This window comes from Oenanthe melanoleuca, chromosome 8 (genome assembly GCF_029582105.1).
Source record: "Oenanthe melanoleuca isolate GR-GAL-2019-014 chromosome 8, OMel1.0, whole genome shotgun sequence".
In the NCBI taxonomy this organism is placed as follows: domain Eukaryota; kingdom Metazoa; phylum Chordata; class Aves; order Passeriformes; family Muscicapidae; genus Oenanthe; species Oenanthe melanoleuca.
Genome location: NC_079342.1, coordinates 1292116 through 1319314, shown reverse-complemented (window position 1 = coordinate 1319314; position 27199 = coordinate 1292116). Strand labels below are relative to the sequence as shown.

The 27199-nt window shown below is 52.0% G+C and overlaps 1 protein-coding gene across 1 annotated transcript in view; it reads left to right on the top strand.

Moving 5' to 3' along the window:
• PDE4B (phosphodiesterase 4B) overlaps window positions 1-27199 on the top strand; it is a 136246-nt gene that overhangs the window by 50993 nt on the left and 58054 nt on the right. The window contains exons 2-4 of the mRNA XM_056497797.1: window positions 23010-23204; window positions 24950-24986; window positions 25074-25144. Coding sequence (XP_056353772.1) covers window positions 23010-23204; window positions 24950-24986; window positions 25074-25144 — 303 coding nt within the window. The remainder of the gene's footprint in view (window positions 1-23009; window positions 23205-24949; window positions 24987-25073; window positions 25145-27199) is intronic.

Sequence of the window (27199 nt, the reverse complement as noted above, 5' to 3'; positions counted from 1 at the left end):
CTCACCCTGCTCTGGGCAGCTGTGCCGGGCTGGAAAAGAAAAAATTTTCCCCAATTTCCAATCTAAACCTCCTCTGGGACAACTTGAAGCTGTCTCCTGTTGTCCTGTCACAGTTCCCTGGGAGCAGAGCCCAATTCCTGCCTCACTTCATGGACAAATTTCACTTTGATTTTTTATACTGACTTTCAAAACACTCAGGGTTTGCTCTGGGAATTAACACTCTCCAGATCTGTGGGTTAAACCTTCCAGTCACTTTATTTCCATGAATTTCAGCTGGATCTTAAACCACTTTGGTTTTCCTCAGGGATTAATTCCTCAGCCTCCTATAAATAGTCAGGATTTCCAACAAAGCAATGATTTATATGCAGGAGGTAGATTTGAGAGACAGAACTCTGCAATCTGTAGGCACAATTTAAGAAAGGAGAGGCCAAATATTTCTCCTGTGCTCACAAGTGCCTGGAGGAAGCACAAAGAACTGGCTGAGACAATGCCTGCCTGGGAGGGACTGGGAGAAAACGATGGGATGGGACTGGCAGCGCTTGGCTGGTGGGAATCTGGATCCAGGGGGTTCTGCTGGAGGAGCAGGGTTGGTATTTAGTGACCTTTCCCTTCTCTTCAGGCTGGGCCTTTTCAAGTCATTCCTGGCTGTGTTTTCCTGCTGCTTTTGAAAGGCACAAGATAAGAGTTGGAGGCTGCTCCTGACATATTTACATTTCTGTATTTCCATCCAGTATCTTCACTTCAGGGAAGGAACCTGGGCAGCTTCACTGGGATGGGAAACTTTTCAGCCAAGTTCATGGATGTCTCTGCCTGTCCTGCACACAGAGCTGTTTTTCCAGGCTGTTCCTCCTCCTGCTGCTCCTTGCCTTGGCCAGGAGTCCCCCTGGCTGCAGAGACCCCTTGGATGAGCCTGCAGGGAGGAGCTGCTCCCTTTGGGGTCTCCAGTGAGCATCCCTTGGGAGAGGAGACAGCCAGGCATGAGCTGGAAGCCCCAGCATGGCTTTCCCTGGTTTCATGTGACTGCAGGAGGAGTTGGAGCTGCTGGAACAACTCCTGGAGCCAGGCTGGGAGAGGAGAAGGGTCCAGGGAGAGCTCAGAGCCCCTGGCAGGGCCTGGAGGGGCTGCAGGAGAGCTGGAGAGGGGCTGGGGACAAGGGACAGGACACAGGGAATGAATTCCCAGAGGGCAGGGATGGGTGGGATGCTGGACAGGAATTCCCGGCTGGCAGGGTGGGGAGGGGCTGGGATGGAATTCCTGGCATTCCCTGGATCCCTGGCAGGGCCCAAGGCCAGGCTGGAGCAGCCTGGCACAGTGGGAAGTGCCCCTGCCATGGCTGGGATGGAATGAGATGATCCTTGAGACCTTTTCCAGGATCCTGTGAATGCAAACTCAGCTCTCAGCATTTCTAAGAAGTTCTGGGGCTTTTTCCACTCTCACATCTTAGCAGGCTTAGGAATGCAGATTCCTGCTCTGAAATCTTGATCAGGAGTTCTTCCCTTACCCTCTTCTCCAGGGGCTGAGAACTGGGGTATGGATTCCTTTGAGCTTCAATTCCCTGGCAGATTAGGCAATCCCAAGCACTCAGGGAGCACCACGATGGAAAAGGGATTTCTTTTCTTCTTCCAGCAGAAAGAAGTGAAATTTAATAAGGGAAATTTGGGTTCCTGCTGACCTGGAGTTTGTCATGCACAAAGAATGCCAGAAGTTCAGTGAATTGTTCTGTTTGAAGAATTTATCCCTTTGGAAAGTGGGAATAATGGGAGAATTTATCCCCTTGGAAAGTGGGAATAATGGGAGAATTTATCCCCTTGGAAAGTGGGAATAATGGAAGAATTTATCCCCTTGGAAAGTGGGAATAATGGGAGAATTTATCCCCTTGGAAAGTGGGAATGATGGAAGAATTTATCCCCTTGGAAAGTGGGAATGATGGGAGAATTTATCCCCTTGGAAGGTGGGAATGATGGAAGAGCCTTTCCAGGGCCTGGGCAGCATTCCCAGCCACCTCTGTGCTCCAGTTCTTCTGCCCAGGATAAATCCAGGTGTCCCCTCTGGCTGAGTTCCCTTCCCAGCAGAGAGCAGGGCAGGTGGATTTGGGAGTTTCCTCTGCTCCCCAGCCCAAAGCTCAGCCCAGGTTTAGTCCTAACAACTACACAAAGGATTTTCCAGTGCTTTTCCCAGTCCTGACTTCCACAGGAGCCTCCTCAGGATTTCTCAAAGGAATCCAGGTGTGATTAAAAACCTTTCCCTCCAGACTGCAATCCCACATCTGACATCATCCCCCCTCTCCTGTTCCCACTGCCTGGGATTCTGGGCTCTGCAGGGGGATTCAGTGCCCAGGTGCCATCAGGGCAGAGCTCTGGGACCAGACAGGGAATGTCTTTGCTGCTCCTTCTGGGGGCAGCCACTCTGAAATGAAAGGTTCTGAATTGTGGAATCGTGGAATAATAGAATCACAGAATCATGGAATTGTGGAATAATAGAATAATGGGATCACAGAATCCTGTGTCAGGAAAATTCATCCACCAACACCAGAGGTTCATGTCCAAAAAGGAGACAGAGGAGTCCTTTTGCTTTGTTGGGATAAAGGGAGAGGCCATGGGGCATTGCCCTGGGATCTCTCACATTTTTGGAGGACTCACCTCCCTTTTTATCCCAATTTCCCTCTCTCTTTCCCCATTGCTGAGGTACTTGAGAGGCACAGACTGCCCAAACACCTGAGATTCCCCTCTAGTATCCAATCCTCCCTTTTAATTCTTAATTCTTACAGAATTCATGGTTTTCCCCGTTGCTTCTTTCATCTTCCAATATCCAATTTCATTTCTCAGCAAACCCACAGTTTGTTTGTAAAGGCAAATCTCTTTTCCCATTCATCAATCAGTGGAATCCATCCCATTGTTTCTTTTACCTCTCAGTGCTGGTTTTATCTACCAGATCCACAGCTGGTTTGTAAAGATAAATCTGACATTCCTCTCACCTGGAATCCTGGAATCACAGAATCCTGGAGTCACAGAATCCTGGAATTCTGGAATCCCAGAATCCTGGAATCACAGAATCCTGGAATCCCAGAATCCTGGAATCCCAGAATCCTGGAATCACAGAATCCTGGAATCCTGGAATTCTGGAATCACAGAATTCTAGAATCACAGAATCCTGCAATCCTGGACTCACAGAATCCTGGAATCCCAGAATCCTGGAATCACAGAATTCTGGAATCACAGAATCCTGCAATCCTGGAATCACAGAATCCTGGAATCACAGAATCCTGGAATCCTGGAATTCTGGACTCACAGAATCCTGGAATCACAGAATCCTGCAATCCTGGAATCACAGAATCCTGGACTCCTGGAATCACAGAATATCCTGAGCTGGAAGTGACCCAGAGGGTCGAGCCCAGTTTATATCACACACCTTCATTCCATGCACCATGAAATTGTGTTTTTTTTTAAATGAGTGTTGGAAAAACATTCCCTAAACCGTGTGAAAAGAGCCACTCCATCACCTCTGGCAGCACACAAAGTGTCCTTCACAGCATTTGCACTGTCTTGGTTCACTTATCCCAAAATCCCAGCCTGGTGTGGGCTGGAAGGAACCTTCCAAAATCCTCTCATCCCATTCTCCCACCACGGGCAGGGCTTATTTTAATTTTTTATTTATTTATTTATTTAAAAACTCGGTGAAGGGTGTGAAGAAAGGCAAACAAAGCAGCAAAAGGCTGGGGAGAAAGAACAAACCCCTCGTTCGGCTGCTGCTGAAGGGTTTTCAGCCTCTCGTCGCTGAGTTCAGCAGCCGAGCTCCCGCTGACGTCAATGAGCGCAATGGGAGCATCCGCACATCCAGCCCTGCCCTGGCTCCGATCCCACCCAACCTCCCGGCTCGCAGCCGCCTTTGTCCAGCACAATTAACAACAGCACCCCGGGCATGTGGTAAATGCTGGAGTTCGCATGTCTATCCCAGGAGAAAAAAAAAAAAAGCGAATTTCAAAGTGATACAATGATTGCTTGGCTTTAAAAGGGTTTAATAATCGTTTTATTCATCGTTTTGTAGGGGCTGTTTCTCCCCAGCTCCAATTACTTGGGTGCTTTTGTTGCTTTTTTAATGTAAACTCTTATTTATAAGTCTCATTTTTATTTTTTATGTAACTCTAAATTCTAGGACAGAAAATGCCTGCGAGCCTTTCAGAGCAGTTTCTCCTTTTTTTTTAAGCTTTTTGTTGGAAGGAAAAGCCTGGGAAAAACGTGTTAATTGTCTCCATCTGGGAATGCTGCAAAGGAGCTCGGTGGGGAACCCAGCCATGACACTGAGCTGATGGATTCCTGCTGGGAAGTCTCATCCCACAGATCCTGGGGTTTTCAGGGATTGTCCCAGCTCATCCAAACCCTCCCGGTTAAATCTGAGCGCAGACAGCATCTCCTCAGCCCCACGGAGCACGGGAGTGGGAAATGCTGGGAAATGGGAATTAGTGGGGGAAATGTGGCTGGGATGAGGTCTGAGGACACAGCAGGGAAAATGTGCAGGGAAAAATCAAATTATCTTCACTCTCTGTAGCACTGTGGAAAATTAAACTCACGAGTTTATTCATCCTGGTGAGGAGTTAAAAAAAAAACTGGGATACAGAGGTTGGAGAGCAGGGAAGGGCATCGGGAGAGCTCCTGGGTCTGCTGGGGCTCCTCGGGGTCCTTGGCAGAGCTCAGGGGCTCAGCCCGTGCCTGGATTCCCTTCCAGAACAGCATCCCTGAGTCAGAGTTTTCTCCTGGCCAGCCCTGGGCTCTCCTGCCAGCTGGAAAATGGAACTTCACAGGAGAGAAAACGAAATCAACCCGAGCCCCAGGGCTGCTGCAGGTGGGAGGAGCAGGTGGGGCTGTGGCACCAGAGCTTCTCCTGCTTTATTCCCTAAATCTGTTCTGGGTTTATTCCCAAATCAGCTCCTGGGTTTATTCCCAAATCAGCTCCTGGGTTTATTCCCAAATCAATTCCTGGTTTATTCCCAAAATCAGCTCCTGGGTTTATTCCCAAAATCTATTTTGAGTTTATTCCCAAAATTAACTCCCAGGTTTATTCCTAAAATCAGCTCCTGGGTTTATTCCCAAAATCAGCTCCTGGGTTTATTCCCAAAATCTATTTTGAGTTTATTCCCAAAATTAACTCCCAGGTTTATTCTTAAAATCAGCTCCTGGGTTTATTTCCAGAAATTAGCTCCTGGGTTTATTCCCTAAATCTATTCCTGGGTTTATTCCCCAGATCAGCTCTCAGGATTATTCCCAAATCAGCTCCTAGGTTTATTCTCCAAATCAGCTTCCAGGTTTATTCCCAAAATTAACTCCTGGATTTATTCCTAAATCACCTCCTGGGTTTATTCCCCAAATCATTTCCTGGGTTTATTTCCCAAATCAGCTCCTGGGTTTGTTCCCAAATCAGTTCCTGGTTTATTCCCAAATCATCTCCATTTCTCCAGGAACTTTCCAGACACTCCACCCCAGGCAGGGGGAGCTCAGCCCTGCTCTGGCACCATCCCTGGGATTGCAGAGGGAAGTTTTGAGGAATTTTGCTGTGCCTCCCCCAGGTCTTTGTAATTCCATCTTAATTCCAAATAAACTTGAACAATTCCAGTAAAGGGCAACAACAAAACTAAACCTAATTCTGTGGTGGTTTCCACAACTCTGAAACTCAATAAAAACTCCCACTTTTCTGATGGGAAATTCCCACATTTCCTTTTCCTGCCTGTTCAGGTTTGCCTGGATTGGATATCAGCAGGAAGTTTGGATTTGTAATAGAAATGGCACTTGTGGAATTTGGGATTAGGGCAATTCCCTTCCCTGTCCCTTTGCTTCCCAGGGATCTGCTGGATCCCAGGGATTGGGGGATTCTAGGAAATGTCCCAGGAAATGATGCTTGGTGCTCCCTGGAAGCTCCAGGATCTTCCAGCCTGATGTTTATCCCTGTTTTCCTGGAGGCCACAGGTGGAGGTTTGGGAATGAAGTGAATTAATCCAAAGGGTTGGATTCCTTTGTGAAATATTTTTAGGAGCCGTGGATGAAACATGATGGGTTGATTATTGGAATTACTGTATTATTTGATGATTTTTTGGGATTTTAGGAGAGTTAGAGTGCTCAAGTGGAGGCTCCCAACAGGGGAGCTCAGGCTGGGAGCTCAGGCTGGGAGCTGAGGTGAGAGTGGGTGATGCAGGAACATCCCTGGGATCCCACAGGCAGCCCCAGGAACATCCCTGGGATCCCACAGCCAGGAGGGATCCAGATTTGCAGGGGGTGAGGAGGACTCCTGGTGTGTGAAGGTTGCAGGAATGATAAATAAACATAAACCAACACTCTGGTTTGCTGTGCTAGAGCAGAGGGAGCTGGGAAGGGCTGGATGTGGGTAGGGGGAAAGGTGAGATGGGGATGGGCCCAGGGATGCTGGAATAACGTGGGAAATGGAGTGGAAGTCTGGGAAGGAGCAGCAGCCTCGGTATCTAGGGCAGCACTGACGTCTGTGCTGGGCAGGCAGAGCAGCTCAGCAGCTTCAGCAGCTCAGGGCTGGGAGCAGCAAACGAGGCACAGCCAGCCTGGAGAGAGCTGGGGGAGCTGCAGGAGCCCCACCTGCAGAGCTGCCCCAGCCTGGGAACAACATCAGCAGCACCTGGAGCTGCTGGGAGAGCCCAGAGGAGACCCTGGGGCTGCTGCAGGGCTGGAGCCCCTCTGGAGCCAGGCTGGGAGAGAGGAGAAGGATCCAGGGAGAGCTCAGAGCCCCTGGCAGGGCCTGGAGGGGCTGCAGGAGAGCTGGAGAGGGGCTGGGGACAAGGGATGGGGGGACAGGACACAGGGAATGATCCCACTGCCAGAGGAAGGGATTGGGCAGGAATTGTTCCCTGGGAGGGTGAGGAAGGACTGGGATGGAATTCCCAGATTTGCTGTGGCTGCCCCTGGATCCCTGGCAGTGCCCAGGGCCAGGCTGGATGGGTTTGGAGCAGCCTGGGACAGTGGGAAGTGTCCCTGCCATGGCAGGGTGGGAATGGATGATTTTTAAAGCCCCTCCCAACCCAAATCATTCTGGGATTCCATAATGCAGTTTAAATCTCTGTACCTGTGTAATTGGCTATTCGCTACCTGTATGGGCTCTCTGCCTTCTGTGCCACACCAAAGGGTGTTTGTCACTCTCAGGGAATCTCAGGATCCTTTGGGAATTGTAGGACAGATCCCTGGGTGGGGGAGCCTGACAGAATGACAGGGCTGAGAAAGGCCTTTCCCCATCTGACTTCACAGCCCCATTTCCAAACAGTTCTGTTCTTTCATCTCCTGGTGTTTATGCACATCTCAAGTGCAGCCCTCACCTTCCAGCACACTCACTGCAAAGAGCCCTGGGAACATCCAAACTTTCCTTTTTGGGTGAATAAAAACCCCTCTCCTGGTGCATTATCACAGAATCCCAAACTGCTTTGGGTTGGAAGGGACCTTAAAAATCCCTTAAGTCCACCTTGGATGGAGGAACACCCAGGCAGGGACACCTCCCACTGTCCCACTGTCCCAGCCTGGCCTGGGCACTGCCAGGGATCCAGGGCAGACAATTCTCTGGGAATTCTATTCCAGCCAGGAATTCCTGCCCCATATCCCACCCATCCCTGCCCTCTGGGCATCCATTCCCTGTGTCCTGTCCCTTGTCTCCAGCCCCTCTCCAGCTCTCCTGGATCCCTCCAGGCCCTGCCAGGGGCTCTGAGCTCTCCCTGGATCCTTCTCCTCTCCAGGTGAACATTCCCAGCTCTCCCAGCCTCAACAGTCTCCTCCTTTTGGACTCCCTGTATCCCATCCCTGGAGCTGTTCCCTTCTATTTTCCTGATTCCATGATTTTTTCTCTCTCTTGGTTTTACTGCAGGACTCTCCTCTGCTGCCATCCCAGAGGTGTGGGATGGGGAATCACTCCCTGAATCCCCCTGGGGTCACTTTGAGCTGTCCCAATCCTTTGGGATGGCAGCAAATCCCTCCAGGATTGTGCCCCATTCCCCGAATTGCAGCGAGATATTCCCAGTTCCCTGCATTCCAGTAAAGCATTGCCCAGTTTAGTTTTTATGGCACATCAGTGCTGACCCCGGAGCTGCTCCATTTCCCGGCCAGCCCCTGCTGGCTGCTCTGCCATGCAGCACACACAGGAGCAGGGACTATTCTGGGATCGGATCCCGGGAACAGCCGTGACTCATCAGCTGCAGCGGCAGCCAGGAGATGAGGAGCTATTTATTACAGCTCCTCCAGCCTGTGAATTCTTCTGAGCAGCCCGTTCAGCGAGGAATTATGTAATTATTCCTCCTGGATGATTTCTCTTATTGGTTTGTAATTACAAAATCTTCGCAGCACACTCCTGGATTTTGAAATGACACCCTGGGAGTGACTTAATGTGAGGAGAAGGGAGAGATCCAATCTTCCCTTGTTCCTCTTTGTTTTGTTTGGCAAGAATGGATTTGCACAAACTTCACCTTTTTTTTTTTTTTTTTTTTTTTTTTTTTGTGAAGCGGTTTCACTTGTCATTTACTGGTCTGGAAGTTTAGAAACAAATGTTAGGGATGAAATCATCTAGTCTTGGAAAGTGGCAGGAGGGGAATTCCACGTGGGATTTCCAGCTGGTTGGGTGGGAGAAGAGCTGGATCTGCAGCTCTTGGAGTTGTCCCTGTGCCTCCCAAGTGCTGGCTCTTCCCATCAGGGATGAGGAGATCCAGGAGTTTTTAGGGAGTTTTCTGTCCTTGTTTCCATAAACACCCAGCACTGCTCTGAGCTCATCCCAGGAAAAACATCCCCAGAAGTGAGAGGAAGATTATTGGCAAAACCTTTTTTGCTAAAAACAAGAGGAAAGTGTGAAGTGCTGGAGCAGGAGCTGGGGATGCTCCCAGAGCTCTGCAGCAGCATCCCCAGCCTGCTGTGTGCTGGAACCAGGACCCTGCTCCCAGGAGGGATCAAAGCAGGGAACTGGGATTTGCTGAACCTCACCAGAGTGCTCCTGACAGGCTCCACTCGTGCTTTGCTGAGGGCATGGATAAACATTTCTTCATTTTAATCCCCAATAAAAGAGAAAAAAGCCTCATCCTTCAATTTGCAATCTCGGAACTGTGAACTCATCACAGCCTGAGTATTCCAAAAATCACACAGAGGCCGAGCTGGCAGAGCTCTTGGAAAGCTCTAAATCACATTTTAGTGTCCAGTTATCTTAGGGAAGTCTATTATTTTTGCACTGATCGTGGATAATTTGGCTTTAATCTTTATTCTATGCTCTGTTTTGACTTTGCTGGTCAACTTTTATCACTCCCTTAGGAAGAGATGTTAAAAGATGGTTTAGCAATGAGTTTGGAAGGAGAGATTATTTCAAAATCTGAAGGCAGTGATGGATGGGTCTGTCTCAGGTGCAGCATTCAAGCTCCTATTGGCTGTTTCAAATTAGAATTTTGGTTTTTTCCCCCCCACGATCATGTAGGATCATGGAATGGTTTAGGTTGGAAAAGCCCTCTCAGACCATCGAGTCCAACCTTGTCCCACATCCCCAAGTGCCACATCCTCAGGGATTTTAAATCCCTCCAGGGATGGGGACTCAGCCCTGCCCTGGGCAGCTGGAAAACCCTTCCATGAAGAAATGTTCCCAAAATCCCAGGTGGGTGAGGAGTGAGCCTCCCATTCCCGTGGGCTCAGAGTCCCTGATCCTCACTCTTGTTTTTTGGGAGCCATTCCCCCTGCAAGCCCCTTCTCCTGTGGGATCCGTGTCCCGGCTGCAGAAACCCCTGGAACGTTCCCTGGCTGAGCTTTGGGACAGGAACAGGAGCAGGAACAGGGCAGAGTTCACAGGAAAAACCCCCGGGGAAAGGTGCTGAAGGCGGCGGGGGAGGGAGGCAGGAATTTCTTCCACCTCATCCCCGTGTCGGCTAAAAGGAGAATTCCCGGCACGTCAGCAAAGCCCCGGGGGCGTTGTGACATCGCAGGGATGGGGAATGAATCCAGGGCCGGGCTGAGCCAGGGAAATTCCGGGACGTGGCTGAGCTGAGCCCTGCGAGGCGGGACAGGGAGGGAGGCTCGGGCTGTGAGTCACTTCCAGCTGAGCCCAAAACCTCCTTGTTCTCCTGAATTACAGATGGGATTCCGTGGGGCTGGCATCCCTCCTCAGTCCTGGTGCTGGATAAATCCTCCAGTCCTGGGCTGGGCTGCAGGGAGCGGCTGGATCCCAGCTGGGACACTCCTGAGCACAGAGATTTACTGGGACACTGAAGGAGATGCTCTGCCTGTATCTCTCCATTTCAGTGCATGAAAAATCTCTCTGGAAAATCCAGAGAATAAATATTGGCTGAAGGAATCGAGGTCTGTGAGTGAAGGTTTGAAGTGGGGCTGTATTGGATGTCCCAGTTTCCCTCAGATCACAAAAGGCTGCCGACATTTTTCATCCATAAAGACATTAAATTGTTTGGAGTGGAGGCTGGAAGAACAAGCTGACCCCCTTTTGCTTTGCTGCATCCAAATTGTGCAGTGTAAGAATTATTCCATTAAACTCTGCCCTCACTGCTGCTCTCCCAGACCAGTCTAACTCCAGGAAAGAAATCCCAGCTGATGACAGATGGAATAGGGTGGGTTTATTTCAGATTAAAAGTGCTAAAAAGTGGATTCTGGTAGGAAAAAAAACAAATCACACAGGAAAAAAAAAAAAAAAAAAAAAAAAGCAACAAACCTCTCATGAGATCAGCAGCTCTGGGGTGTGGATTGTGTGAGGCTGGCAAGGGTCAGTTCCTCATCCAGGCTGGGAGGGGCTGGGGCTGCAGGGGGAACATTCCATGGAATCCAGGAATCTGGGAATCTTCATCCTGTCCCCCTGTGCCATGGCAGGGACACTTGCACTGTCCCAGGGTGTTCCAAACCCATCCAGCCTGGCCTTGGGCACTGCCAGGGATCCATTCTCTGGGAATTCCATCCCAGCCAGGAATTCCTTCCCAAGATCCCATCCATCTCTGCCCTCTGGGAATCCATTCCCTGTAGCAGTGGCAGCCAGGACTGCCAGCCCAAATCCTGCCTCTCTCTGCTGCTCCATGTTTGTAAATTTGCCACTCACCTATTTTTATGCAATTTAATATCTTTTCTATGGCTTCATTTTCTCTGCTGTTATTAGAGAAGCAAAGGAAAAGCTCTCCTGGGCCTGAATGAGGAGCTGTGTAATGGGCTGCAATGGCTCCATCCAAACCACTGTGCTCTGTCTTGTGAAGATCTATTTAATCAGCGGTTTTAAAAGAGCTGATTTGTGCTAAGTGATTTTTCTTTCTTAGACTGCAGCAAGAATCTCATCCTCTTGTGAGGATGCAGCCCAGCTATTCTGGGCTTCAATGGCTCCATTGAGGCAGGAGCAGGCTCAGGGAGCAGGGATCCATTCAGATGGTTGTGGTGCTGAGAGGAGGCTCTGCTGGGATGGAGCACCAGTAACTCATCCATTCCTCTCAGTCTCGAGCTGCCTTTGCTTTCTGCTCCACAGAAGTGCTGTGCTGGAGGAGCTAGGCCAGCTCTGGGTGTCCTGGGGCAGCTCCCAGCCCTGCTCTGGAGGGAGCTTTGCTCCATCACAGGGTGCCTGAGGTGCCACCCCAGGGCAGGGACAGGGCACAGGAGCCACCAGTGTGGCCATGCCTGTGTTCTCTCTGGCTTTCTGCTCCCCCTCTGAAGGGTTGGGGTGCATTGTGCCCTTGCTCAAAAGGCAGAATTTGGCTTTGGGAGTTAACAGCACTGCTGGGTTTAGATTCAATGCCAGAGAACATTCCTTGACATAACACAGCAAAAAGCCACCGTGAATGTGTTGTGAGCAGCAAGAATCCTTTCACCTGAGCAGGTGAGTCCTGCCAGGCTCCCAGGCTGTTCCCCAAAGCAGGACAGCCCCTGAGCCCTGCACAGCCCCCCTGCCCAGACACAGCTCCTTGGGAAAGGCAAACCCCAAAGGCACAGCAGCCTCTGACAGAGGGTTTGTTATCTCCTTGTCTTGTTTGCTGCTCACATGAGCTGCAGCAGGCCCTGGCTATCTGGGTGACATTTCTGGGTGACATTTCTGGGTGACACTGGGGTATTAATAGAGAGTGTCACCTTGGATTCTGGCTGGGGGATATCAGGAGAATCCCTTGTTTGCCTCTGGCTCTGCTGGTGATGGTTCCCAGAACTGTCACAGATCAGCAGCCAGCCCCAGGAACATCCAACAGTGCCACAAACATTTCCTGGGCTGGCCCCACAAGGACAAAGGGAGATGATTCCCGACACATCCAGGGGGGTTTGGGATATCTCCAGGGAGAAGCTTCATGAGCTCCCTGGGCAGCTCTTCCAGTGCTCTGCCACCCTCAGGGTAAAGAAATTCTTCCCCATGTTCAGCTGGAATTTGTGGTTTAGCTTATGGCCATTGCTCCCCATCTATTCCAGCAGTTCCTCACTAAATTCAGGTGTTTTCACTAAATCCTCACTAATTCCAGGTGTTGATATCAGCTTCCCACTAATTTCAGGTGTTTTCACTAATTTCTCATTACTTTCAAGTGTTGTTATCAGCTTCTCACTAAATTCAGGCATTTTCACTAAATCCTCACTAATTTCAGGTGTTTTTAATCAGCTTCCCACTAATTTCAGGTGTTTTCCCTAAATTCTCTCTAATTTCAGCTGTTTCCAGCAGCCCCTTACAAGTTTCAGGTGTTTTTAATCAGTTTTTAACTAATTTCAGATTTATTTTTTTTCCCTCACTAATTCCAGGTGTTTTCACTAATTCCTCACTAATTTCAGGTGTTCCCAGCAGCTCCTCACTAAATTCAGGTGTTTTCAATCAGCCTCTCACTAATTCCAGGTGTTTTTCTCAGCTTCCCACTAATCCCAGCTGTTTTCTCTCCTGTGCTCCAGCAGTGATCTCCAACATCTCTTCCTCCCCGTGGCAGTAACCCCTCAGTGCCTCCTCTGCACACCCAGTGTTTCCCCACAGCGAGTCAGTATTCTCAAATGGCTCCACTTTGGCCATCGATTGCCTCTGCCCACTCATTCCTCGTTAGCTCAGGTCAAACCCCTTATCAATGCCCTCAAAGCCCCAGGATGGCTCAGTTCTGTTAGCTGAGGAATGCAGCTGGAGCTGCAATCAGATACAAAGGTTTTGTGCCAGGCCCACACATTTGTGCTTACTCACACTGCAAACTTCACCTTCTGTGTAATTAAGCAGTAATTAATCATACCATGGGCTCTGCTCCTATTTATCCCGAATTTCCAAGTGGCTGTGGCTGCTTTGTTGTGTTGTTTGATGCTCCTGGACTTGATGGCTTGTTTCAGATTTGAGTTTGGGGCTGATTTTGTTCGGTGCCCCCACATCTCTTATTTCTTTTGAAAAGCTTTATGGTTTGGAGGAAGTGACTCCCAAACAGTGATTGCAGCAAGTGATTTTCTACATGAAACAGCTTCTGAAGGATCATTAATTAGGGAAGATCAAAATGAGCCCTGGAGCAGGTCTGGGGAACATTAACAGTGTTATTAAATGATATTTTGGGTGCCAGCAGTGCTCTATCTGTTTTCACATCAGCAAAATCATCCCAAGAGGGTTTGATTTGCTGCCTGACCCCACCATTTGGCACAAACCACATGAAATGTGCTGCAGGATTTCTGCCCTGCCTGGATTTTTGGCCTCTCAATCATTCCTTTAAAAGGTTTTGTTCTTGCTGCTCACCACCTCTGACTTCTCTCCACGTTGAGAAGCTTTTCCTTCTGCTGAATCCAGTTTGCTGTCCTGAGTGATTAAAGCTCATTGCAGCCCTTGTGATTTAAGGGCAGAAATGAAAATCTGGGGTTTAGCTTGACCCTCTTTTCCCCTGTTTTGTTTTGCAGCTGCAGGAGGAGGGGAGGCAGAGCTGTCCCTGCTGAGGGTCCCTTCTGCCTCACTGGCCTTAGGAAAAATGCAAATTTATGGAAATACTGTCTGGGCTGGCAGGCTCTGCCTGTGCCTGAGCTGGGCTCTCACAGAGCTGAGGAATCATGGAATGGTTTGCACTGGGAGGGATCTTAGAGCTCATCTGGTTCCTGCATGGCAGGGACACCTCCCACTGCCCCAGGCTGCTCCACCCCAGTGTCCAGCCTGGGCTGGGACACTGCAGGGGTCCAGGGACAGCCACAGCTTCTATTCTGGAAGAATTCTGGAATTCCAGGGAATTCTATTCCACCCCCCAGGGAACAATTCCTGCCCAACCTCCCATCTAACCTCTGGCACTGGGGAGCCATTCCCCTCCTCCTGCTGTTCCCCAGTCCCTCTCAGCTCTCCTGGAGCCCCTTGAGGCCCTGGAAGGTTCTTCAGGATCTCCCTGGAGCAATGTTTGATGAGTTTCAGTATTAATCCCAGCAGGAATAACACCAAGTTGGTGTTTACCCCATCACTCCCACGGGAAAGCTGCTCAGAGCTCTGGCTGCTCTCCAGGCACACATTTCCTGATTTCCAGCCTCACTTTATTCCTGTCCATTTGATCCCCTCTTGTTTTCACACCAGGTGTCCTTGAGCACCGAGATCCCTTTTCCTTTGGTGGCCTTGGGACACCCTCTGTGCCATTCCCAGCCATGCCCATGACCCAAACCCCTCAGGCAGAGCAAACACTTGGAGCCAAGGATCTTCCACCTTCCCCTTTGCCCCTCGAGCAGCAGCAGGTGGCAGGTGCTGTGATTTGGATGAGGCAATTTTTGCTTTGAGCTTCTGAAATGATCAGTGACAGCTCTGAAAAGATTGGAGTCACATCCATGGGCTCTGACATTTGCTGTCAGTGTCCTTTCCTGTGGATAGGAGAGATGGAGAGTGCAGCTGAGAGATGTGAAGCAAGGAAAATTTTGCTGAAATGTACCCAGCTGGATTAATTATTGTTAAAGGCCGAGTCTCCAAAGGATTTAATGATCTGAATACTATCTTAGGACATTTTGCTGTCTTGTTACTGACAGGCTCCACGGATCCCAATTATGGAGATAAATCCAAAAACCAGGTCAAATAATTATTCCATGAATCAAATGGAAAGGCTGGATGCATTTCCAAGCACAGCAGCTTTCCACTCACCCACTGCTGGACTTTTGGATAGCGTGGAAGGGCTGGGGGGAATTTAAAACATTAGTGCAGGAAATGTGTAAATCTTCCAGCTCAAAGGCTGCCTGCTCAGCTCAGGTGAAATGGAAACTCTGTGGTGTCTGTAAGATGTCACTTTGTTCCTGTCTCCAGTGTGGCTGGACAGCATGAAGCAGCTCAGAGCCTTTTCCCCTGCCTGGAAAGGGAAAAGTGTCTCTGGAGTGGTGCCAGGATGCTCCGTTTAAGGGCAGGGTGGATAATTCTGGCTCTGGCCAGCAGCTCCTGAGGTGGGCTGGACCCTGGGGACCCCTGCTGAAGGCTGTGGGAGGGAGTTAAGTGCAGACTGCACTTAAGAGGGGTAGGAGATGCTTGAAGGTGCATCAGTAAAAGGTGGAATATTGGGCTGGAATTCCCCTTCTGCTGCTGGTAATATCCCAGTGGGAAAAGGCAGGGCTGCACCCCCTGTTCCACTTGCTGGGTGGAATTGTCCCCCCACGCTGCTTCTGGGCAGGGACCAAGGCTTGTCCAGAGGCAGAAGGGCTGGAAGGTGTCCTGGAGCCCCACCAGGAGACACCAGTGTCCCTGTCACAAGAGCCAGAACACAGGAGGCAGCATCCCCGTGCTGTGGATTGGGAGAGACAGAGAAATGCTGCAGGGCTTGGCTGGGGCTGGGAAAGCTGCAGTGACACTGAGCAGAGCAGAGCAGCCAGGCCAGGCTGGGATAAACACTGCCCTGTGGCTGGAGTGGAAACATCTGTGCCATGGGCCAGCAGCGTGGCACACAGCAGGTGCTGCCACAGTCCTGTGTCTGGGGCTGTGCTGTCCCTGTGCCACCTGTGCCACTCCAGCCCTTCCAGCAGGGAAAAGAGGCAGTTTTACCCCTGGGAGGCTCAGCTGGGTTCAGCCATGCAGCAGCAGCACAGCTGGTGCTGGGGTTGGTGCTGCTGAGCTGTGGGTGCTGGGCAGGAGCACCTGGAGGGTGAGCAGAGCTGCACAGGGAGTGGCATCACTGAATCCTGGGATGTTCAAAATCCTCCTGGGCTTGGGCAGGGACCTTCCACCATCCCAGGCTGCTCCAGCCTGGCCTTGGGCACTGCCAGGGATCCAGGGGCAGCCACAGCAGCTCTGGGCACCTGTGCCAGTCCTGCCTTGTGGTGCCTTAGCTGGGGAGGAGGGGAAGCAGCTGCTCCATCAGTTGTTGGCTGGAATATTTTCAGGAGGAAGAAGCCCTTAGGAAATGGCATTGCTGCCCGTGTTGGGAATCGTGCTCACATCCATATGTCTTTCCAAGCTCTGGAAGTAAAACTAGAGGTGGGATGTCTGCTTTGTTTAACTGTGCCTTGCATTTTCCAGAGATCAATGGCAGAGAACCATTGCAAGAGGATGAAATAGCCCAGGATGTGCATTTGGAAAAATAACAACTGGATTTTAGCGCTCAGGATTCCTTCTCTGGGGGACTTAAAACAGCCCCATGATGTTCACTTGTTACAGGATAATGTCAAGCTGCTTATCTGTAGTAAACATGAAAAGGATTAAGTTTTTTGGAACCCTTCATGCATAGAGAGAATCCAAACTCATTTTTACCTCCTGCTGTACTTTTCCAACCATCTCCAGCCCAGCATGGTGCTGGACCCAATCCCTGACATTTGCAGGAACCTCCCCAGGGTGCTGCTGGGTGGGTTCTGGCAGCTGGGAGGGCTCTGGGGACTCATTTTTGTCCCAGGGCTCTGCTGAAGGTGGATTTGGGTTGCAGAGGGAGCAGCAGCAGCTCTGGGTCTGTTTTGTGCTCTGGGTGTGAGCAGGGCAGGGGCTCTGGTTGCTCTGCCTGTTGTACCCATGGGGCAGAAATGGAGAGTGAAGTCACAGAATGGTTTGGGTTGAAAGGGACCTCAAAGATCATCCAGTGCCACCCCTGCCAAGGGACACCTCCCACCAGCCCAGTCTGCTCCAAGCCCTGTCCGACCCGGCCTTGAACTTCTTTACCCCGAGATTACAAAGTCAAGTAAACACATATTTTTGGTTTTGGATGCATGCAGAGGCTCAGTGCTGTGTTGAGCAGCAGCTGACAGCTCCTGTTACCAGCACTCCAGTCAGTGCTGCTGTGACAGGGCTGCAGGGGCTGCAGGCTCAGCTGGGGACAGAGCTCTGAGGCTGTGGGGCCAGTCTGGCTTCCATGGGAGCTTAAAAATCATCCCATTCCACCCCTGCCATGGCAGGGACACCTCCCACTGTCCCAGGCTGCTCCAGGCTGTCCTTGGGCACTGCCAGGGATCCAGGGGCAGCCACAGCAAATCTGGGAATTCTATCCCAGCTCCTCCCCACTCTCATAGCCCAGAATTCCTGCCTATATCCCATCTAAATCCATCTTCTCTCAGCTTACAGCCATTCCCTGTGTCCTGTGCCCCCATCCCTTGTCCCCAGCCCCTCTCCAGCTCTCCTGCAGCCCCTCCAGGCCCTGCCAGGGGCTCTGAGCTCTCCCTGGATCCTTCTCCTCTCTCCCAGCCTGGCTCCAGAGGGGCTCCAGCCCTGCAGCAGCCCCAGGGTCTCCTCTGGGCTCTCTCCAGCAGCTCCAGGTGCTGCTGTTGTTGTTCCCAGGCTGGGGCAGCTCTGCAGGTGGGGCCTCACCTGGATGGAAAAATCAGGACAAACCCAGCAGAGGGATTGGAACTTTTAAGAGGTTCCTGGGAGTAACAATGTTTTCCCTGAGTGGTAGAAGGTCAGGAGGGGAAGAAGGTCAGTAATGCCTGCAGAGCTGGGAGCTGTCTCCCCAGGGAGCCCTGTGCCCCATCCTGGCCCATTAAGTGCTGATGGTTTCAAGCATGGTTTCCACATGGAAGATAATTTAGGAAAAGCAGCAAGCTGCTCAGATAATGGGGAACAGGTGCACAGCATTAGAGAGCAGCCAGGCAGTGGAAGGAACAGCATTTTCCTTTTTTATGGTTTTAAGGATCCTGAGGGATGTCTTGGTGAGATTCATGAATCTCAGAAATGGGATTTATAATCAACCAAGTCCACCCAAACCTCTGGAAATATTTTGGAAACACTGATATCATAAAGGGGGTGCTGTAGTTAGGAGATGGGGAGTAACTTCCTCAGGAATGACTCTGGGAAGGAAAAGCAGATGGTGAACCTTCCTGGAGAGTCAGTGCTGTCATCCTCGGGAAAAGTGTAAATTCCCAACATAAACAAAAATCCCCGAGCCTGCCTGGCCTGCTGGGCTGCAATGTGTTTGTGTCTCATGCTCCAGAGCAAACTGTGGGGCTGTGCAGCTCATGGAAACCACTTGACTGGCAGTGCCTGCTCGAATGACTCTGAATTCCATCCAAATCATGGCTCATTCCTGCTTCTCAACCTTTCTGCCAGATTTGCCACCTTCCAAAACTACTGGTGGGCAGTGCTAATGCAGGGACACGGGTTCCTGGAGCTGGTGAAGGGTCTGGAGTGGAAACATGCCCAATGTGAGGGCACTTGGCTTTTCCTGCTGGAGGAGACTGAGGAGAGACTCTCCAGGGTCTGGAGCTCCTCCCGAGGGCAGGGGAGGGAAGGCACCAGTTTATTCTCTGGGACAGGGACAGGATCCCAGGGAAGGCTGGAGCTGTGCTGGGGAGGTTTAGGTTGGATTTTGGGGAAGGTTTTGCCCCCAGGGAATGGTCCCGGCCCCGGGGCTGCAGGAGCAGCTCCTGCAGCGCTCGGACAGGGACGCTCAGGTGGGATTTTGGGGAATGTGCAGTGATGCTGTGAGTCCTGCGGCTCAGGAGGTGGTGCGATCGCTGTTACAGTAACACCGCAGCATTGGAGCAGCTGGGGCTGTGTTATCAATTCCCTTTGTTTGCAGAGTGACTCACGGAGCCTCGCAGTGTTTTACAATGATTTCTCCTGGCTCGCCGTTGTCTGTTCATTACCCGGATCTCATTCCCCAGGCTCGGCTCTGCCAGGCCAGGCCGGTGCTCGCTCGCAGCTAACTCCTGCCACCTGCTGTCTCCTTCCTTCTCCAAGGCTTCCCTCAGATCTGGCTTTTCTGGGATTCACAGGATGAAGGGACGGAGCTGCAGCTGCCCCTCTGCCCTCCCTGCTCCTCCATCCCAGAGAGCTGGCTGTGGAGTCTGGACAGAAACATGGAAAAGGCTCCTTTCCATCCCAGCTCTGCCCTGCTGGGACACAGGACGGGCTGGGCTGAGGCTCATCCCACACGGATGGTGGAATCACTTGGAAAAGACTTCCAAGGTGACCAAACCCATCCATTCCCACCATTGACCGTGTCCCCAAGTGCCACATTCACATGGTTTTAAATCCCTTTAGGAATGGAGACTCCACCACTGAGCATGTACCCATTCAAATGGCTTTAAATCCTTCCAGGAATGGGGACTCCACCACTGAGCATGTCCCCAAGTGCCACATTTACATGGCTTTAAATCTCTTTAGGAATGGGGACTCCACCATTGACCATGTCCCCATTCTCATGGCTTTAAATCTCTTTAGGAATGGGGACTCCACCACTGACCATGTCCCCATTCTCATGGCTTTAACTCCCTCCATGGATGGAGACTCCACCACTGCCCTGGGCAGCTCTTCTGGTGCTGCTGCCACCTTCCCTCCTCTGGAGCCTCTTTGATTCCCTGGAACCCCTTGGTGGGCTCTGCTCACCCCTGAGAGTGTCCAGCACTGGGAAATGTTGGTAAATAAATTTGATAACACAGGTTGGAGGCAGGCAGGGAATTCTGGCAGCTCCCACATGTCCTAGAGAGACAGGGATTTCTGAAGGATTTATAGGAGCCTTAGATATCAAATTTCTGGTCCATATGTTTAGATAACACAATTTATATCACAATGGGGTGTCTCACTGTGAGTGCTGTTACTTAAGGATAAACTGAAAAGGAAATTTTGTGCTTTGTACTCTGCCATCCTTATTTTTAAGTAGGTAAATGCAGCTTTTTTTCCACTTGGACAAAGCCTGTGGGGTGTGCAGGCTTTGGAGTGGACCCTCACAGTCTGTGCAGTGTTCTGAACACAGTGATGAAGTTTTTCCAGCAGAGCTCAGCAGTTAACTTCCAATAAAAAAAAATTAGTGGGAAATGCAGCTCTGGGAAGGCAACTTTACAATCCCATTGCAGTTCTAACCAATTCCAGCAAATGTTTGTTTGGGGGATGTTTTTGGCATCAGGACACGGTTCCAGGTGGGTGTTGTGCAAACCAGGAGCAACTGTGACAAACACAAGGTTCAACTCTTGCTCTGTGTATGTCAGGTCACATTTTCCTAAGGTTGGATCATCCAAGGGGAATATTCTCCCATATTCCAGTTCTTGTAACTATTAAAAAGCAGTGACAGCAGAGTTATTCCTGAGTTTTGAGGGTCTTGCTCACAGGCTGTACCTCTGGGAGTGCCTGTTCACTCCTGGCAGAGGTAACTCCAAACTCTGGGATCAGTCACTTTTTGGGGAATTTTCTGTTAACTGCTGGCTGAGCCCGTGGGTGGCTGAGTGCTGGATCAAGGCTGAGGAAAAAGAGCCCGAGGAGCTCTGGCGTGGCTGCACATTGAACTTGAGGAAAGGGATAAAAGCACTTTTCAGTTGGATTAACCACGTGATCTGCAGGGCAGAATTCCAGGTGCTGGAACAGGGAGCAGGGGAAGCAGGCAGCAGGACCTGGAGCAGCCACAGAATTCCCAGCTGGGCACTGGCCGTGCCAGGCTGCTCACCAAGGCAGCCTGACGTGTCCAGCTCGTCCCAGTGATGCAGAAATGTGGAAAACTTGCAGGATTCAGGCAGGTTCAGGCATTAATGAGAACAGAGAAGATGGAGAGCTGGGGTCTTCCCTGCCACTCAGGGAATTTTCTGGATTAAGGAATGGAGGGAGTGCGAAAGGAATGTCAGGGACCCCTGGTGTCCTGGTGGGACCAATCCAGCATGGATCAAGCACTCAGTTCCTGCTGCAAGGGGACAAAACCTGACTTCCAAGGGCAAGGAAACTCCTCCTGAGCATGGCCATACCTCCCTTGGCTTTCTGGCCATGGTCACACATCTGCTGTATCCATCAGGCCCAAGTGCCCAGGCAGAGGAGGCCAGCCTGCTCGTTTTCAGCCTTTACAAGGGGTGTCACTCGCTGGAGTGGCCAGGGTGACTTCAGCCACGGGTTGCAGCAGCCAAGTTATGAAACCACAAGAAAGTGGGTGTAAGATGGAAAAGGTGACAAAAAGTTTAGTGCTTTTTTTTTTTTTTTTTTTTTTTTTAGTTTTTTAACAGCCTTTCATTTTGCAGCACAGCTGTTAAAAATTCACTGAACTGATACCTTGAATGGCTAAAACATGGTTTGGGCATCCAGCTCCCACAACTGCCAAGTGCTTGCAAACCAAATCTTGCAGGATTTCCAAAGTTTGGCTCCAGAGCAGATGGGGACAGGGCTGGGCTGGAGAGTTGTTGTCACATTGTGGTGTTTTCAGTCCCTGTTGTGCTTGTAACACTTGGAGTGAGGTTTGGCAAATTGAACCCCAGGGCTTGTGCAAAAGGCCTGGAGGGTGGAGTGGGGTGTTTAGAATCCTGGAATCCTGGAATGGTTTGGGTTGGGAGGGACCTTAAAGTCCATCTCATCCCTCCCCTGCCGTGGCAGGGACACCTTCCATTATTCCAGGCTGCTCCAAGCCCCATCCAGCCTGGCCTTGGATGCTGCCAGGGATCCAGGGGCAGCCACAGCTCCTCTGGGAATTCTATCCCAGGGCCTGCCCACCCTCACAGGGATGGATTCTCCATCAGCCCTAATCTACCCTGCCCTCTTCATCTGCTGAGAGCTGGGAGAAGGATGAGTGAGCAGAGGCAGGACAGGAGGCTCGGGGACAAATGGGACAAATGTCTATGGTCATGCAGGGGGCTTCTGGCACACAAGCGGGTGGCTCTGGTGACCACAGGCAGGTGACACAGGGAGAGCCACATTGGGGTGACACGGGGAGAGCCACATTGGGGTGACACAGGGAGAGCCACGCTGAGGTGACATGGAGAGAGCCACATTGGGGTGACACAGGGTGAGCCACACTGAGGTGACACGGGGAGAGCCACATTGGGGTGACACGGGGTGAGCCCCTCTGAGGTGACACAGGGAGAGCCCCGCTGAAGTGACTCGGGGCTCGCCCCTCTGAGGTGACATGGTGACACGGTGCAAGCCCCGCTGGGGTGACACGGTGACAGGGTGAGCCGGGGCTCGCCCCTCTGAGATGACAGGGTGACCCGGGGCTCACCCCTCTGAGGTGACACGGTGGCAGGGTGAGCCGGTGAGCCGGGGCTCGCCCCTCTGAGGTGACAGGGTGAGCCGGGGCTCACCCCCCGGGTGACACGGTGACATGGTGACAGGGTGACCCGGGCCTCACCCCTCTGAGGTGACACGGTGGCAGGGTGAGCCGGTGAGCCGGGGCTCGTCCCCCGGAGTGACACAGTGACAGGGTGACTCGGGGCTCGCCCCCCCGGGGTGACACGGTGACACGGTGACTCGGGGCTCGCCCCCCGGGGTGACACGGTGACAGGGTGAGCCGGGGCTCCCCCCTCTGAGGTGACACAGTGACTCGGGGCTCGCCCCCCGTGGTGACAAGGTGACACGGTGACACGGTGACTCGGGGCTCGCCCCCCGGGTGACACGGTGACACGGTGACACAGTGACTCGGGGCTCGCCCCCCCGGGTGACACGGTGACACGGTGACTCGGGGCTCACCCCTCTGAGGTGACACGGTGACAGGGTGAGCCGGGGCTCCCCCCTCTGAGGTGACAGGGCGACTCGGGGCTCGCCCCCCGGGTGACACGGTGACACAGTGACTCGGGGCTCACCCCTCTGAGGTGACACGGTGACAGGCTGAGCCGGGGCTCGCCCCCCCGGGTGACACGGTGACACGGTGACACGGTGACTCGGTGACTCGGGGCTCGCCCCGCGCTGCCCCCGCCCCGCCAGCCCTCTCGGCAGGCTGTGACCCGCGCTCTGTGCTCCGTTGGCAGCTTCGATGTGGAGAACGGCCCGTCCCCGGGGCGCAGCCCGCTGGACCCGCAGGCCGGCTCCTCCTCGGGACTCGTGCTGCACACCACCTTCCCTGGCCACAGCCAGCGCCGCGAGTCCTTCCTCTACCGCTCCGACAGCGACTATGACCTCTCGCCAAAGACCATGTCCAGGAACTCCTCCCTGCCCAGCGAACAGTAAGCATCAGTTCAGCTCTGCTCTACACTCCCCAGGAGCTTCGTGTGCTGCTCGAACCCTCAGAGCTCTGTTAACAAGAGCTTAGGGGTGGTACGGGCACATTTCATAGCTGGAATGCACAAAAGATCCAACATCCTCTCCCATCATTCAAATATTCCCATGCCCTCCTTCAAATATTCCCATTTTCTCCAGAATTTAGCAGAAGAGCTTTCAAAGCCATATCCTACAAATATTCCCATGCCATCCTTCAAATATTCCCATTTTCTTCAGAATTTAGCAGAATAACTTTCAAAGCCATATCCTTCAAATATTCCCATGCCATCCTTCAAATATTCCCATTTTCTCCAGAATTTAGTAGAAGAGTTTTCAAAGCCATATCCTGGTGTAGCAGAGAAGTTGTGCTGTACTTTTATTTTCAGTATTGCTGTTCCCCATCCTGTTTTGGGGGCTGTTCCCTAAAACTGAGTGGAAAATGAGCTGAGACAGACAGCTGAGCTCGAGAGGATCAATGCCCACAGATGGATTCCCAGCCCTTCATTGTGAAAGGCACATTTTAAAGTTTTAAAGTGGCCATTAAGCTATAAAAAAAGTGCTCGTTAAACAAAGTTGAGCTGTTGCGAAAGTTTTGTCACGGAATGGAAATCTGAATATTAGCCAGATCCATTAGAATTCTGAGAGAAAATATCCCTGCTGTGAGCTGAAACAGAGTAAATATTTATTGAAGGAAATACTTGAAATTATGCAAATAGTGTTTGGTGTAAATGGTGGGTTGTAATAATTCCCAGCAGTGAGCTGGGGTGGGGGAATCCCGTAATTTCCCCCAAATTCATGGCTGTGTCCATCCACTGTGGGCATTAAAGCTCTGCTAGCACTTGGGAGAGAGTCTCCATCAGTGGGAGGCAATTTTAATTAAATTTACACTTAATAGCACTGATACCCAAGGGGATGATCTCAGTGGCAGCACAGAGGGGAGAATTCCAATTTGGAGGGGTCCAGCACTGGTGGACAACTCTCCAGAGGGACAGGTGGGATTTTGGGAAGGAATTCCTGGCTGGGAGGGTGCCCAGAGCAGCTGTGGCTGCCCCTGGATCCCTGGCAGTGCCCAAGGCCAGGCTGGATGGGTTTGGATCCACCTGGGATACTGGAAAATATCCCTGCATGGCAGGGGGTGAGACTGGATGGGCTTTAAAACCTCTCAATAATTCTACACCCTGCCATCTCTCAGTTAGGTAAATCATTCAGCATGCTCCATACACCACAAGTACCATAACTAATACCACAAAAAAAGAAAAAAAAAAAAATTCCCTCTTACTGCTGGCAATGATGTATTTTGTTCACAACTTCTGCTCAAATCTTCCATGATGAAAACCGCCGGACAAAACCCGGCGTCTGAACAAGATTAAAGACTGCGACAGAGATCAACAAAAGCCAGGAAATTCAAAGGTGACCTTTCCCCGCACCACTACGGTTGGTTTTTTTCCACCCTGGTGCAAGGCTGAGCCTTAACTTTTGAATTTCCTGCCTTTTATTGCCTGGCGTTCCCAGTCGGAGCGCTCGCTGCAGCCGGTTGTTTTGGATCCGCACGGTGACCTTTCCATCAGGAACAAGTTTTTGTGCGCTCTTAACTAACTGTTCGCTCGCGAGGAAAACCCCCTCGGGAAAATGCTGGCTCCCCGAGGTGAATTTTGCTCTGTCTGAAGGTAAATTTGTACAGAAATTAAGCATTTTCTCCATTTTTCCTTAGGCATGGCGACGACCTGATTGTCACACCTTTCGCCCAGGTGAGTCGGTGGCGTTTCGGCCTCTGAGACACTTTTTCTAAAGCATTAAAGCGGAGAAGGTGACGCCTGCTGTTCTGTCTCCCTCAGGTGCTGGCCAGCCTAAGAAGCGTGAGGAACAACTTCACGCTCCTCACCAATTTACAAGGCACCTCCAACAAGTAAGCCTGGCTTTTCCAGCGGCTTCGGTGGGCGAGAGGAGCTGGCGTGGCCGAGCGGGGCCGAGCGGGGCCGGGCAGGGCGGCGGGGCCGGGAGGGGCCGGGAGGAGCCGGGAGGAGCCGGGAGGAGCCGGGAGGAGCCGGCAGGGCCGGGAGGAGCCGGGAGGAGCCGGGAGGAGCCGGCAGGGCTGGGCAGGAGCGGCGGGCCCGGCGCGGCGGCCGCGCTGCCTCAGCTCCGCCATGGCCTCACGGCCCGGCCGCGGCCTGCGCGCCACGCCAGGGGGCGCTGTCTGCCCTCCCCTCATGGCGCCGGCCCGCGGCCGCTCGTTGCTTCGTCAGCTCAGCCCCTCAGCCCCTCATGGCATCCGCCTCTCATCCTCTCATCCTCATCCGCTCATCCTCTCATTTGTTCATCCTGTCATCCCTTCATCCTCTCGTCCCCTCGTCCCCTCATGGCATCCGCCCCTCATCCTCTTGTCCCCTCATCCTCTCATCCCCTCATCTCCTCATCCCCTCATATCTTCATCATCTCATCCCCTCATCCCCTCATGACATCCGCCCCTCATCCTCTCGTCCCCTCATCTCCTTATCCCCTCATCTTCTCCTCCCCTCATCCTCTCGTTCCCTCATTCTCTCGTCCCCTCATTCCTTCATCCCTTCATCCCCTCTTCTCTTCATCCCCTCATCTCTTTGTCCTCTCATCCCCCTCAGGTCCTCCCTGAGGAGCAAGCAATGCGTTTCATCTCGTGCAATGTTCACCATGAATCATGGGGGCAGTTTGGGGTCCCACACCACAAAAAAAAACCCATTGAGGGATTGGAGATCTGGGGAAGGGGCTGGAGAATCCCTGAGGGGATGGGAAGGGGCTGAAGAATCCCTGAGGAGATGGGAAGGGGCTGGAGAATCCCTGAGGGGATGGGAAGGGGCTGAAGAATCCCTGAGGAGAAGGGAAGGGGCTGGAGAATCCCTGAGGGGATGGGAAGGGGCTGAAGAATCCCTGAGGGGATGGGAAGGGGCTCAGGCTGGAGAAAAGGAGGCTCAGGGGGAATTTCTGGCTCTGCACAACTCCCTGCCAGGAGGGGACACTGGGGGGATTTGGGATCTGGGAACAGGGAACAGGGACAGGGACAGGAGGAGAGGGAACAGCCTCAGGCTGGACCAGGGGAGGTTTGTTTGAATATCAGGACGAGTTTCTTCACAGAAGGAGTTGTCCAGCCCTGGCCAGGGCAGGGCAGTGGTGGAGTCCCCATCACTGGAGGGGTTTAAAATCCCTGTGGATGTGGCACTTGAGGACATGAGACAGTGGTGGCCTTGGCAGTGATGGGTTGGACCTGGTGATCTCAGAGGTCTCTGTCAACCTGCACAATTCCATGATCTTCATCACACTGCCACCCTGGCTATCCCAGCCATTCCATATGTGCCCAGCTCGGAGCAGAGCATCAGCTCCATTCAGTCAAGCCACAGTGCTGCCCTGCATTTCCACCCCTGCTTCACAGAGCAAGAGCAATCCCAGAGTCGTTGGAAGGAATCCAGCAGAATCAATCCAGCTCTTAACTGGCCCATGAAAGGATCAAACCCCAAACTTGGTGTCATCAGCACCAGGCTCTGCCCAGCTGATCCAGTCTCACCAGAGCTGTTCATGCCAAGGGGGACACCCCAGACCTGGGGCTCTGGGGACAGCAAGGATTTCCCAGCAGCAGCATCCTGGAGCTCAGCTCCAAGAGGGCTGAATCCCACACCACTTCCTCTGACACAGCCTGCTCTGAATGAGGAAGGTGATGCACTCAGGAGGAGGATGTTGTTTTTTCTACCTGCTCAACAGGAGAAGCCAAACAAACTCCTTTTTAGGCCTTTGTCCGGAGCCACCGCTTCCCTTGGCTATTTATACTGAGCCACTCATCGTCATCCTCTGGCCTGCTTGGCCCCAGGAGAGCTGCTCAGCCTCAGAGCAGCATCATTCATTGCTGGAGTGTGCTGTGCCACCCACCCATCCCCTGATCCCCCTGGAGCTGCTCACTCCCTCTGGCCCCAGCAGGGAAGGGTGAGGTGCAGGGATG